General features: G+C 43.6%; 1 protein-coding gene across 1 annotated transcript in view; it reads left to right on the forward strand.

The window, feature by feature from the left end:
• The window catches only part of Prkar2b (protein kinase cAMP-dependent type II regulatory subunit beta), a 94,015-nt gene that overhangs the window by 67,804 nt on the left and 12,020 nt on the right, over positions 1 to 14,191 (forward strand). The window contains exons 5-6 of the mRNA XM_075947404.1: positions 7,148 to 7,254; positions 8,779 to 8,932. Coding sequence (XP_075803519.1) covers positions 7,148 to 7,254; positions 8,779 to 8,932 — 261 coding nt within the window. The remainder of the gene's footprint in view (positions 1 to 7,147; positions 7,255 to 8,778; positions 8,933 to 14,191) is intronic.

Raw genomic sequence — 14,191 nt, forward strand, 5'->3', positions numbered from 1 at the left:
CTGCCTTCTAGGCACTGGGATTAAAGGCGTGTGCTACCACACCTTGAAGTCACAGAGGTTTACTTTAAGAATTTTAACTTTTAGTCTGCATATATTTTAACACAGTTTAAACCATTCCGAAATTTTCTCTGTCTTTGAATCTCTCTTTACTGTATATCTCTCTTTTTCTGACCACAAGAGCCTTTAATTTACCAAGCAATCTCAGTAGGACTAAAGCCGTGGCTTTGCCAGCTAGATCCAGTCCATTCCTTAGCTTTCCAGCCTCATGGCTGAGGTACTGGCTGTAGCCGTGTTTACGGCCACACCTCAATGGCGTTTCAAGGTCCCTGCCAGCCAGCAAGCTACAACAGACAACACTCAAGTCCTCTCTCGGTAGCCAGCCCTCCTGCCTCAAACAGTCAGAGTTTGCCCTGGCAGGGTGACCCAGAAAGCCGGCATTTTTAAACGGCACAGCTTTTTTCCTGCTAAGGTTGAAAACCGAAAAGCATGTGTTCAGCTTTTCGTCAACACCATTTAAGTGTTTCGTGGCAGGACCTGTTAATGAGCTGCAGGCTTTGCAGCTGAAGCTGAGTCAGGAAAATTTCAAAATGGAGGACGTACCATTTTGTGCTAGCTCTGGGGCCGCCAGGTAGGAGCGGCACTCAGCACTTTAATTCTGAGACTGAGCACGCAGCACAGAAATTCTTTTCATCCAAGTTACATCCAAATCTGACACGCAGAGCACTGTGCAGTCTGAAAACACGTCCCTGTATGGCGGCAGGAATCCGCCATGCTCTTCCGCCTGCCTAAGCCTGATTCTGCCTTCTTCCCAGGAGCAGGCGGGAAGCTCTGAGTCATCGTCAAGGTCTCAGAGCACTCTCCTTCCGATCCCAAGCGGGAACACAAACATAAAGCCAGAGTTTGCACTGGTGGCACAGCCCCAGGAAGCAGCGCTTTAAGATAACACAGCTTTTTTTCTGCTGCTGTTGCTGAATCAGGAAATCTCTCTACGGCATGCCACAAACAAACAGCAAAAATCTGTGTTAAACTCTCTCTCCATTATTTTTAAGCCTTCTCAGGTTTTTTAAGTGGGTTTAGCCCCACGTTGGGCGCCATTTGTAGTAATATGGGAGCGGCAGCGGGGCTGCGTCCCCAACACCCCAGCCACCTGGCTCGGCTAGCTTATGCCCCGAAATAATTACACGGAAACTGTATTCTTTTAAACACTGCTTTGGCCCATTCCTATCTAGCCTCTTCTAGGCTAATTCTCACATATTAATTTAGCCCATTTCTAATCATCTGTGTAGCGCCCCTAGGTGCGCTTACCGGGAAGATTCTAGCCTAAGTCCATCCTGGGTCGGAGCTTCATAGCGTGCGTCTTCCCTGGAGCAGGTAGCATGGCGTCTCTCTCTAGCGTCTGCTCTGGAGAGGAGAGCTGTGGAGTCTGACCTCACTTCCTCTTCCTCCTGGCATTCTGTTCTGTTTACTCCTCCTCCCACCTATCTCCTAACTAATGAGAGCCAAGCAGCTTCTTTTATTTTAACCAATGACCTTCCTCCATCAGACCCTGTTTAAAAACACCAAAAAGGAGAAAGAAAAGTGTGAGATCTGGGGGTCGAGGTCAGGTCATCAGGCCTATGTGCAGGTGCCTCTGTCTACTGAAACATCTGACCCAGTAAATGGATTCTAAAATTTACATCCAAAATAGATAAACCTGGAGAGGCAGAGTCCTCCAGAGCCTACAGTGTTGAAGGCCAGTCAGTGAACTGATAGTGACTTCAAAGCTTAGTATAAGCTATGACACCAATCTTGACAAGAAGTACACAAGTTTGAGTAGCGGCACCAGATAGAGCCCATGAATAGCTCATGTGAATCAGCTGGACAAAGGACAAAGGCAGTAAGTGGCATTGGAACAAACAGATGCCATATCCCAAAGAATCTAGACAGATTTTATACCCCTCATGAAAATTAACCCCAAATGGGCCAGAGACCTCAAAGTAAAATGTTTAAGTCATAAGTAGTGTAGATATCTAGATGATTTAGAATTTGGTGCCTATTTAGATAGGATGCCAAAAGTTCAGTATATGAAAGAAGCAATGAGATGAACTTAACAAAAATTAAACATTCTAAGACCGAGTGTGGTGCTGCAGTCCTATAATCTTAGTGCTAACAAAACTGAGGCAAGATGGGGTATGAGGTACGGGACGTGTATGGCTGCATAGTGAGGGCCTGCTTCAAAAAGAGAAAAAACAAAACTAAAGTGTTTGGCTATCAACAAGCCATGAGCAGAGAGAACATGTTTGCAAAAGATATACCTGATAAAGAACAGTTAAACAAAATGCACCAATAAGTTTTACAACATAGCAGTAAGCAACAACCTGGTTGAAACTTAGATCAAGACTGGTAAGATAGATCAGCAGATAAGGTTGTCACATACAATGGAATAGAAATCGGGTGGGGAATGTATTCACATATTGTTTATTATGCTACATGAGCTTTGAAGACAACATGCTAAGTGAAGTGAGCTTAGATGCAAGAAAACACGCTTTGTCATTCTGTAGACAGAAGTTTCTGTCCTGCCTGGTCCCACAGCCATTCAGTCTCAAATAAACACACAGAAGCTTATATTAATTATAAACTATTTGGCCTATTGCTCAGGCTTATTACTAACTAGCTCTTACAACTTAACCCACAATTCTTATATATGTTTAGTCACATGGCTTGGTACCTTTTCTTAGTAAGGTGTTCTCATCTTGCTTCCTCTGCATCTGTCTGGTGACTGACTCGCTGCCTTTCTTCTTCCCAGAATTCTCCTAGTCTGATCCTCCTGCCCATACTCTCTGCCTGAGTATTGATCAATCAGTGTTTTATTAAACTAATACGAGTGACAGACTGTACAGTGTGCAAAGATCATTATCCCACAGCATAAAATATTCAGAAAATAGATATCTACATAGAGAATAAATAGATCATGGTTTCTAAGGAGCTAGGGGATCATGAAAATAGCAAATGTGTATTTAATAGATGCAGGATTTCCTTTTGGGATAATCAAAATATTTTAGAACCACATAGGGAGGGTTGATGCTCAGTATCCTTTGTCACCAGGGAAAAGCAAATCAAAAACAGTGAGATACACCCATCAAACAGCCCAAATCCAGAACCCTGATATCACTGAATGCTGTTGAAGGCGTGAAGCAACAGGAACTCTGGCTCATGGCTGGTGGGGATTCAAAGTGGTTTAGCCACTTTAGAAGTGGTTTGGCGGTATCTACCTCACTATTTTCCTACACTCCAATTCTTCTGCTCCTCTGTATTTGCCCAGAGATGTAAAAACCTAACATTCACCCAAAAAATCAGGATACAGTTGTTCATAACAGCTTTGTTTATAATTGCCCAAGGTTAGGAGCCACCAAGATGTCCTTCAGTGGATGAACGGATAAGCAATAGTCCATTCAGACAGCGGAATATAATGTAGTAAAAAGAAGTGAGCTGGTGAAGCCATCGGAAGACATGGAGGAAACATACGTTAATAAGTGAAAGAGGCCAGTGTGATAAGGATAGACCTACCTGATTCTAACTGTCAAGACATTCATAACAGGAAATGATGGGGTCAGAAATATAAACTCGGCGGTAACCAGGAGTTGAGGGATGGGAGCGATGAACAGCTGGGTTCAGAGCATTATTGGGGTAACCCTAGCTGTGTCACTGGTACTTTTAAACTTAAGAGAGTGGCGATGCGATGCTTTCGTAGGTGCAAGCAGCAGATGGAGTGGTGTGTGTGGCTAAAGCATACTTTGAGCATGAGGTTTAAATCAGCTAATTTAAGTCTGTGCTCGGGGAGGCTTGTCCATGGATGGGGGCAAGGAGCATCGGAGAAATGCCTCCCTCACTGTCTGCTAGGAACTTGCAAGTCCTCTGAAAAATAATGAGACCTCTATGCATTAGTTCAGGCATGCTAATTTCTGTTAATTTTATCATTCACTAGCTGTTGTAAAGGACTAAATCATGTTTTCAGGAAAAAGAATAAAACTGGAAATCATTATGTTGGGTGATATAAGCCAGTCCAGATACTTCTAGAATCCATATATATGGGGCAGGGGGTAGAAAGGGGAATCAGGAAGGGAGATGGATATATCAGAGATACGTGTGTGTGTGTGTGTGTGTGATATTCTATATATATATATATACATAATCATATACATAAATATGAGGAGGTAAAAGAGAAGGGTAACAGAACGTGAGTGGACTGAAAGCAAAGGGAAGACTGAGAGATGGAAAGGAACGAGTCAGTCAGAGGAGGCCAGAAGCAGAGGGACGGTCATGGAGGAACACAATTAGAAGAGATAATGACTCTATAGGAAACCCGTGATAAAACCCAGTAGTTGGTACTCTTACTTTAAAAACTAATATAAAAACGTAATGGCTAAAACATACCGTGAGGACCAGGCGATGGTAGAGCACACCTTTAATCCCAGCACTCCGGAGGCAGAGGCAGGCGGATCTCTGTGAGTTTGAGGCCAGCCTGGTCTACAAAGGCTAGTTCCCGGACAGGCTCCAAAGCTGCAGAGAAACCCTGTCTGGCTGGGTGGGGGGGGTGGGGGGCTGGGGGATCATACTTTGAGGATAAAGTTTAAATCAACCATTTTTAGAATGAAGTCCCTCCTCAAGAAGCCCTGAGCTCAGCAAGTTTGAAAAGCACTTCCCTGCTTGGGAAAGTCTGCATTCTCCTGCAGCTGCAGAAGCATTGTCTTTGTAGAACAACTCTGATTGCTTCACATCTCTCATTCTGAGGCAGATCTTTACACGGTGTTAAAACCGCCACGAAACCCTGTGGCCCCATGCTGGCCGCTGGACCTGCCTGGTGTGACAGATGGTGGGTTCCTATGTAGGACTTCTCTCTCCTGAATGCCCCTCCCTCAGCCTGTTCCGCTAATGGCAGGTTTTTAACATTTCACTTGCCTCCTTTCTGAGTGTCCTGCCAGAGAAGGAGGAGTCAGGGTGGAGGGTGTGCATTTGAAGCCTTACTAAACATTGCCAGGTTTCTTTGTTTTCCTGTTCTTTCTTCTCTTCCTTCTTCTTCTTCCTCTTCTTCCTCCTCCTCTCTCTCTCTTTCCTTCTCTCTCTCTCTCTCTCTCTCTCTCTCTCTCTCTCTCTCTCTCTCTCTCTCTCACACACACACACACACACACACACACACACACACGCACGCACACACACACTGGGATCTCTATGTAGTTCTGGCTGTCCTGGAACTCACTCTGTAGACTAGCCTGGCTTCAAACTCAAGAGATCCACCTGCTTCTGCTTCTGGAGTGCTGGGATTAAAGGTGTGCGCCACCACCTCCAGGCACTGGGTTGTTTCTGTAGTGTTTATTACGTGTGTACTCTTTTGTAGAAGACTGTGGAAGTCTCTCATGATGACTCCAATACAGAGCCCTATCCTCGAGTCTGAATCTTTTCAGATCCGAAGTGGGTATATGAGAAAAGTGATATCTTATTTCAATCTTAATTTGCATTTCTCTTCATTTTTGAGAGAAGCTGGGCATCCTTTTTCAAAATTATTTTAAGACACACCCCTCCCCAGAAGCACAGTGGCATCCTAGACTCAACCTAGACTTGGGTTTTGTTCATTGGTTTAACTGGGCTCCTTAATGCTTGCTCCCTTTCAGCCTGAAAAACTTTCCGTCCTGGAAAGTTTGTTCCATATTTCTTCATTTTCTGTTTTCTCTGGACTTTTTCTTTTCTTTGTTGACTTTGTGGTTTGTATTTTATTCTTTCTTATTTTATTAAAATATTCAGTTGGGTGGCATTTGCCATACCTATACCAAGAGCAAACCTTAATGTAAATGCAGACTTTGGGTCATTGGGTCTCTGAGTGCAGATCAGGTGTAGCAAGCCTACCATCACGCTGGGGGTCGTTAATTGTGGGGAAGGAAGTGTGAAGTCCTGTGAGACTGTCTCAGTGCACCCATGGACCTAAAACTGCTCAAGAGGTTAATTTTAAGAGGGAAAAATTTAGCAGTCATGTTTTAAGATTTTTCTCAGGATCCTTTAGTTATGCCTGTGAGTCTGTGAGTATATCACCCCGAGCCATCTCTGGGTGGACAAGCAGCACTGTCTGAAAGCTCTCTTCTGCTCCTGAGACCTCTACTGTGTGTGGTTGTGTTAAGACTTTCAACAAACAACTGATTGTCAGGCCTGAGGAAGTAGGGCAGTCTGTGAGCTCAGGTGTCACACCCGGGGGCCCTCGTCCTAGCAAGTTTTCTGGGCTTGCTTTCTGTGCTGGTATTTGGTGTGTCTGTACAAGCTCTCTCCCTGGGTTGTTTCATCTCTCTCTGGTCCCTTGTCTGGGAAATTAAGTCCAGTCTGGGCTGCTAAGCATTGTGGTCTGGGAGTAAAGGAACTTTATAGGAAGGTACCTGACCCACGTACGCCTTTAAACCATCCAGCTTGTTTTTATCCCCGCGTTTTAGCTTCACCCTCATGGACCACATAATTTTATTCTGAATATTTTCTACACTGTGCTCATTGGCCACTCCAACACTATTAAATATAGTTTTGTAATTTATAAAGACCTTTCCCAGGAGACGGAGACGGTCGGTTTCTGAAGACAAATGTAATGACAGAAAGACTGGCAGAATGTGTGCTGGAGTCTTCTGTTGCTTCTGCTTAGCTGCCCTCCACCCCCAGTCTGTGTTTTGTTCTGTTTTGTTTTGGGCACGGGCACAAGCTGTAAAACTGAAGGCAGGATGTAATCTCACTAGGTATTTAGGAACCTCCACACTAATTCAAGCAATGAGCAGTAGGAGGTTTTGAGAACAGACAGCTTAAGAAAATTTGAAATAGTTCATTACCACCCTAGTTATTTTTGGTTTTTTTTCTTCCTCCAGATGTGTGGCAGTTTAGTAATTCTTTCTTCATGTGAAGTGGTGATAGTTACAAATGTTCTCAAGTAGATGGATATCATCACTTTCATTCAGATGTTGAATATGAGAATCAATAGTGCTCTCATTTGTATGTGGTGAGGGATACTGACTTTTCTGATAAAACTCAATGGTAATGATATTCTGATTTCCTAGAAATCGTCCACAAAACCAGAGATTGTGTGATTCCTTGAGAAACTGTGTTCTTGATGCACTTAAAGACATCTTATCTCTTTAAAATATAGGAGCAGATGTCTCAAGTGTTAGATGCCATGTTTGAAAAACTGGTCAAAGAAGGGGAGCATGTAATCGATCAAGGTGATGATGGTGACAACTTTTACGTCATTGATAGGTAAGTTTCATCCAGCTTTACAACTGACGTTTAAAAAAATGTGTTGTGTACAATCTCAGCCGTCATTGTGGCTGAGTGAGAAGCCAGGCTCAGTCAGCATTGATCTTTCGGTGGGTATGTCTGACTACTGAATCTTCTTTACATTAGAGCCCAGTACGTTCTCTTCCCGTTAGAACCCAATTACCCACTGCAGATGAAACACTCTGGTTCACAGAAGTGGCAGGGCTTGCTTGAGGTCACCCTAGCTGTGCATCTGACCCACAGCCAGGTCCTCTGTCCCCCACTCGTGTTCACGCTCATGGCTCTGGCCAGCACCGCCTGACACCTCATGGTGTCAGGGAGGGGATCAGTATGCAAAGCAGCCCCTCTAACAGACTGCCCACTGAGGGCCCCTACCGGAGCTGGTAGCATGTTTTCCTCTCTCTCCAGACCATTTTGTTGGTCATTTTATCCTATCCAGAATGGTAAATCTAGAAAGGAGTGTCAGTGACGAAAGAAAAGGGGACTATACGGCAGATTTTAGATGAATAGTTTAGAAATTATTGTGCATTGAACAAATGCTAGGAGGTACCCTCACGTGCGTCATTGTATCCATTAAGAAGACAACAATCTTCTCCCTTATTAATGTCTTTTGTTTCTATCTCTTTTCTACTTAATAATCCTTTTCTAACCCTTAAAAGCCATCCCTTTTTGCCACTGACACATGCTTTTTTGTAGGATTTACCTCATAGGCTATAGCTACAGAACTCTTGTCTGCCTCACACGCGTGCCAGCCTTGAAACGTGGCTTCTGTTGAAGTGCAGTAGGTGGGGAGATGGTCCTGTGCAGAAGGAATAGCTCGGTTAGTGCAGGGACATGCACACGGAGTCGACCCTACAGGAAGGCCAGCCAGAGGCTGGGTCTGACGCTGCCACTTCTGAGCTGCAGTTTGTGATTGACCGAAAGTGAAGGGTCAGGGAGGCTTTGTGGGCCAGTGTGATCTAAGAATTCAATTCTGCTTGTAACCCAAACCAGCCATGTAACATAAATAAAGAAAAAGTTTGTTTTCTAATAAGACTGTTTTTTTTTTTTTTTTGGCAAACTGGGGTGCCAATTCCTGCTATAGTTTATTAAAGACTTGTCAGCAAGTTGTTAGAGCTATAGTCTTTTAAAAAGTAGCTATTTACTTTGGATGTCAAAAGCAATATACATTTCTTTTAGAAATATGAAGTATTGTTGCATGGTCAGTGCCCTGGAATCCTTCACAGTTCTTACTAAGTACAGTAGTGTTTGAACTTTGTTCCCACCGACGGCTTTCTGCACATATTCTATCATTAATTTTAAGTTTTTGTTGCTTAGTTCTTTCCACCATTCATTGTCTCTGCCCTTGTCCAGTTGGAACAGACCAGCACTTGCTGTTATCAGAGGGCAGAGCAGGCAGGAAATCAGTGTACAGGGCTCTTCTCCGCAGTAATACCCACGGTAATGAAATGTTCCCCGAATCTCTTTGTCTTTAACTTAATATGATTTGTCTATGTCCAACAGAGGAACATTTGATATTTATGTAAAATGTGACGGTGTTGGAAGATGTGTCGGTAACTACGACAACCGTGGGAGTTTTGGAGAACTGGCCTTAATGTACAATACACCCAGAGCGGCTACAATCACAGCTACCTCTCCTGGTGCTCTGTGGGGTTTGGTAAGTAAAGAATTGACCTGATCTAAGTGTTTATTAACTATCTTCTAGATGCTGCGCTGTTGGGCACAAAGACTGGGCTAAATCAAAGACTTATGTCCTGCCTCTTCCCAAGTCAGGAGCTTGGATATGCTGGCCCTTAGAATGACATCAGATCCAAAGTGTTCCCCTCTTATCCACACTTAGAAACCATGAGCCTCAACAGCTGGAGAGATGACCCAGTCCCTAAGGTGACTGCTAAACAAGAAGGAAGGTCTGAATTCAGATTCCCAGAACCCTTGTAAAAAGTCACACACAGGGGAGGGGTCTAGAGACGAGGGGCAGGGGGCCTGAGCATCCCCAAAGCTTGTTGGTTAGCCAGTTCAGTAAGACACCGCGTCTCAAAGGCGCCTGGCAACTCACAAAGGACACCTGGCATCTGTCTCTGCCCTCTGTATGTATGTGTGCATAAGCATCTGGGCACACATATGCACACACCCTCACTAGCAATTATGAATACACAAACACACACACGTGTGCACGTGTATTTTTCTCAGCTAGCTCTCTGAGGTATAGTCAGATAAATTAGTGGTTTTCAGAGTGAAAACTGAAAGTCACAACTGGAAACTTGTTGACGCACACATATTAGACCTCCTCCTATTAATTCTGACTGCCGCACCAAGAGCTCTGGAGAAGGGACCGGCACTTCTGCAGTCTCTGAAGCCTTCCAGGCAATTCTGATGTTGCTGCAGCTTGAAAAAACACTGAAAGGCAATTATCTTGATGGTGTCGACTGATTGGTAACGTGTTTGCACTCAAGAGCAGCTATGTACTGCAAAAAAAAAAATGGTATCTGTGTTTTTCACTTGGGATATTAAAAAAAAAAATTGCCTCGATTCTATACAAATCTAATCATTCTCTTTTGAGTGGGACCCAGATTTTGGTATGGACTAAGCATTCCCAACCTGGAGACTTTGAAATGTCTCCAGCCCAGAACTTTTTGAGTACCACCACGATGCCAGAACTGTAAAGTTCCATACCTGTTACAGGTCAGTCAAAGTATAAGCACATTATGAATACTTATCAATTATCTTCAGACCACGCCTATGAGATACACATGAGCTATGAGTTTTTTGTTTAGACTTGAGACGTGCTCCCAAGCTGTTTCGTTAGGAGGTTTCACTATCTGGGCGGAGTTGAATGTGGGGGAAGGATTAGTGTCTAAAATCTGAAACACTTCTGGTCTCAAGACAAGAGCTCCTCAGTCTCTATCTTTAAATAAATGTCTTAACGGTAGAAATTCTGTAGACATTGGGTGATAGACACATTTGGCTGAGGGCTAGGGAAGGGGTGGGGTGGGATTCTTTCTCACATGGTGCCATAGTACAGAACAGAACAACTGATTCTGGAAGGCGTCAGGGTTCTCAGACTCCGTCTGGCAAGAGTGCAGATGACCCTGGGAATCCACTCAGCACCCTGCAGGGTGTGTAGATTGCACTTCTGTGGGGCTGAGGTGAGCCTGAGCTGTTTGTATTCATCAGCTCACTGCCTGCTCTCAGCCTTCACTTAGGCAGCAGTGAGTGATCGACAGGAATGTCTGAAACAAAAACAGCACGTCCCATGTTCTCGACAAGCAGTTGTTAAGTTATTTCCCTGGGTCTTTGTAGAAGAGGTTTTTTGCTCGTTTGTCTTTGAAACAGGGTTTCTCTGCAATAGCCTTGGATGTCTTGGAACTCAGAAATCCGTCTGCCCTTAACTCCCGAGTGCTGGGGTTAAAGGTTTGTCCCACAGCCTGGCCTAAGAAGGGCTTTAACAAAGGGGTGAAGGGTCACAGAATGTGCACATTATCTCAGCATTTGACTCAGAAGTTGGTTGAGCTCATAAAAACGTCCCACTCAAAGATGCTGGATACCGAAAACTCCTTTTTTTTTTTATTGGAGCCAAACAGTTACTGTCTACCTGTTCAACGGTCAGCTTTAGGAGTCTCATGGGGAGAAGCCCATCACCTGAGTGTGTTAAGGGTTCTCAGATCAGAAAGTCCAAAACCAACTGAGAGCCGTCACACCAGAGCAGACCAGTGCAGGAAGCATTTGCCAGGCCTGGCGGTATTGGGCTTCATCTTGTGTCTGCCGTGACCTGCCTATTCCAGAGGGTGTAGCTGAAAATGAAGCCATCTCACCGGAGACACCAGCTAGAGTGTCAGATAGTAACAAGGACTCCTCACACATCCAGTCCGAGATCACACATTACCAGATTCGCCCTGAGCACCAATAGTGTCAGCCCTGGTGGTTACAGTAATGAACACACAAAAGCTCGGGGGGTTCATGTGCACAGTCCTTAAGCATTTAAGAAAAGTTTTTCAGAGATTTTTTTTTTGGTAGCTTGTACATGTTAATAACATTTATAGAAAGGGGTAGTTTCGGGCTGGAGAAATGGCTCAGCTAGCTGCTCTTCCAAAGGTCCTGAGTTCAGTTCACAGCAACCACATGGTGGCTCACAACCATCTGTAATAAGATCGGTGCCCTCTTCTGGCCTGCAGGCACACATGCAGGAAGAACACTGTATAGATAATACATAAATCTTTAAAAGGGGGGGTAGTTTCTTTTGCATGCATATAAATACAATATCCTTAAAATGATAATAAAGTACTTTTGTTGTATTGAAACTTGCTTTTTAAGATCAGTTTGGATAACCAGTCCCTTCTAGGGAAAGTTAGGCAGAAAGGAAATTGTGAGATCCATAGCCTGCAGCCCCACGGCCGTCAATGCTGATGTAAAGAGGGGCTTTCTCTGAGAACCCTACCCTAAATAGCACCTGCTGCCTTCAGTCTGGAGGCTCTAGACGAAGGCTAAAGCGATGGGATAAAAGCCTTTGAGACTGGGCTTCCTGGACTTGCTGGGCCACAGTGGGTAATGGGGCCTTTAATAGACAGTTTTCCCCCAGAGGTAGAACTCATGATTTGTTCTAAGTAGCTAAACTATTTCAGACCGTCTCTGTTTTAACAAAAACAAAGTCTGTCCATAAAATGTGCCAGCTTCCCAAACCTGACTATCTGTGATGCTCACACGGGACACTTTCATAGATGTAAAAGTTTAGCCAGATGTAGAGATTCCGAGCCACTTGAGTCTTTGGTTTTAGAAATTTCCTCAGCAAATTCCGAACTCTTAAAATTAAAAATAGGATTTTATTGCATTTACTTTCTCTTTTGTTTTTGTTTTTGAGGCAGAGTTTCTCTGTGTAGCCCTGGCTGTCCCAGAACTTGCATTATTAGATCAGACTGGTTTCAAACTCACAGAGATCTGCCTGCCTCTGCCTCTGCCTCCTGAGTGCTGGGATTGAGGTGTGTGCCACCACCACGCAGTATGCATTTACTTTTTACTTTGTGTGTATTTGGGGACACGTGTGGAGGCCATTTGTGTCCTGCTGATAGAACTCAGGTCAGTAAGCTTGGCAGTTGGTGCCTTTACCTGGTGAGCCATCTTGCTGGCCCGGGTACTGTCTTTTTTAAAACATTAGGAAGTACAAATCCAGAGTACAGCTGGCATCAAAGTAGTAATTAACTTGGAAACAGGCTGTCTAATTTCTTAGTGTCTCATTCTGTCTGGCTGTTACCTCAACTCACCACAGCTGGCACAGGCATTCTTGCCTTACTGTTTTGGAGGCTAAGAACCACAAGAGCTTTTGGTGTCTAGGGCCGGTTCCTAGATGGCCATGTTGTTGCATTTGGTGGAAGGGGCAGGACAGTTTCAAGGGTCTTTTATGAGAATTACTTAATTCTGCTCAGGAGAACTCCACACTCCTGGCCTAATCACCTAAGGCCATCTCCTAATACCAGCATGCTCAGGTTTAGGATTGGGACTTTGGGGAGGGGACACATATAGTCCATCATTTTTAGAGTTGTATCCATAAAATGTTGGCATATCAAGCTATTACAAAATACCCAGTTTTAATCTTACTAAAGTGGTATAGTTACTCATTGGTGAATGCCAAACTATGTGATTATGGAGCTATTTACTTAAGAATAAAAACATTTTATGAGAATTTTTGCAACATAAAATTTTTAGGGGAAAATAGCTTTTGAGCTATTTTTTTTAAAAAAAGAATTTAGACTGTAAACATGATAAAGTCTAGACTAAGACCCCACTAAAGAATATAGGCCTTTTTTTGTACCTTCATTGTTAAAAGGAAAATTCTGATATTATGTGAGTCTGAAGAAAACTAATATGTATTTTTGTTTATTTTTGTGGTTTTTCAAGAAAGGGTTTCACTGTGTAGCCCTGGCTGGCCTTGAACTTAAGAGATGCACCTGCTTCTGCCTCCCAAGTGCTGATATTAAAGGTGTGTGCCACCACCACTGGTATAAATATGTATTTTTAAGAATGCTTACATTATCAATTCTTTATGGATGACTTCTTTTCAACTAGTGTTTCTTGTAGTTCTTACCTCAGTGTATGTATACTTCAGGAATGTCACATTTAACTGTGCCTGTGACTGACTGAAGTAAATACTTAAAACAATACTAAACCCAGGTTCGGTCCTATCTACTTAATTGATTTTGCAACAACCCTGCCATCTACAGTGAGGGAATGGTATTGGTATATATTTTTATAGTGAGACAGTGCCTCCATGTGGGCATAGAGCCCAGTGTGCTGGTCAGAATCTGTTTCTAAAGCAGTGCTTCTCCGACATCCTAACACTGGAACCTTCAATACAGCAGGGATCTCAGCTTCCTAATGCTGTGACCCTTTAAGGTAGTTCCTCATGTTGTGGTGATCCCCAATGATAAAGTTATTTTTGTTGCTCTTCATAACTAATTTTGATACTGTTCTGAATCTTAATGTAAATATCTGAAATGCAAGATATCTGATATGCGACCCACATGAAAGGGTCATTCAGCCCCCAAAGGGGTCGCTACCCACAGGTTGAGAACCACTAATCTAAAGAATGCTTATCTCTCTCTTTCTGTCTCTTTCTCTCTTTCCTCTCTCTCCTTCTCCCTATCCCTCTCTCCCTTCCTTTTCCTTCCTTTCCATTCCTCTTCTTCTTCTTCCTCTTCTTCCCCTTAAATTCCCACCTCCCTTTTTGAGACAGGGTTTTTCTGTGTGGCTCTGCCTGCCCTGGAACTCATTCTGTAGACCAGGTTGGCTTCTAATTCAGAGAGCCGCCTGCCTCTGCCTCCTTAATGCTGTACTGCCATTGCCTGGATGAATGCTTCTTTTTCTAAGAAAATAAAGGGGAAAAAATGTATACAGTAAATTTTGTGCTCAAAGAAATAAAAATATG

This window comes from Microtus pennsylvanicus, chromosome 14 (genome assembly GCF_037038515.1).
Source record: "Microtus pennsylvanicus isolate mMicPen1 chromosome 14, mMicPen1.hap1, whole genome shotgun sequence".
NCBI lineage: Eukaryota > Metazoa > Chordata > Mammalia > Rodentia > Cricetidae > Microtus > Microtus pennsylvanicus.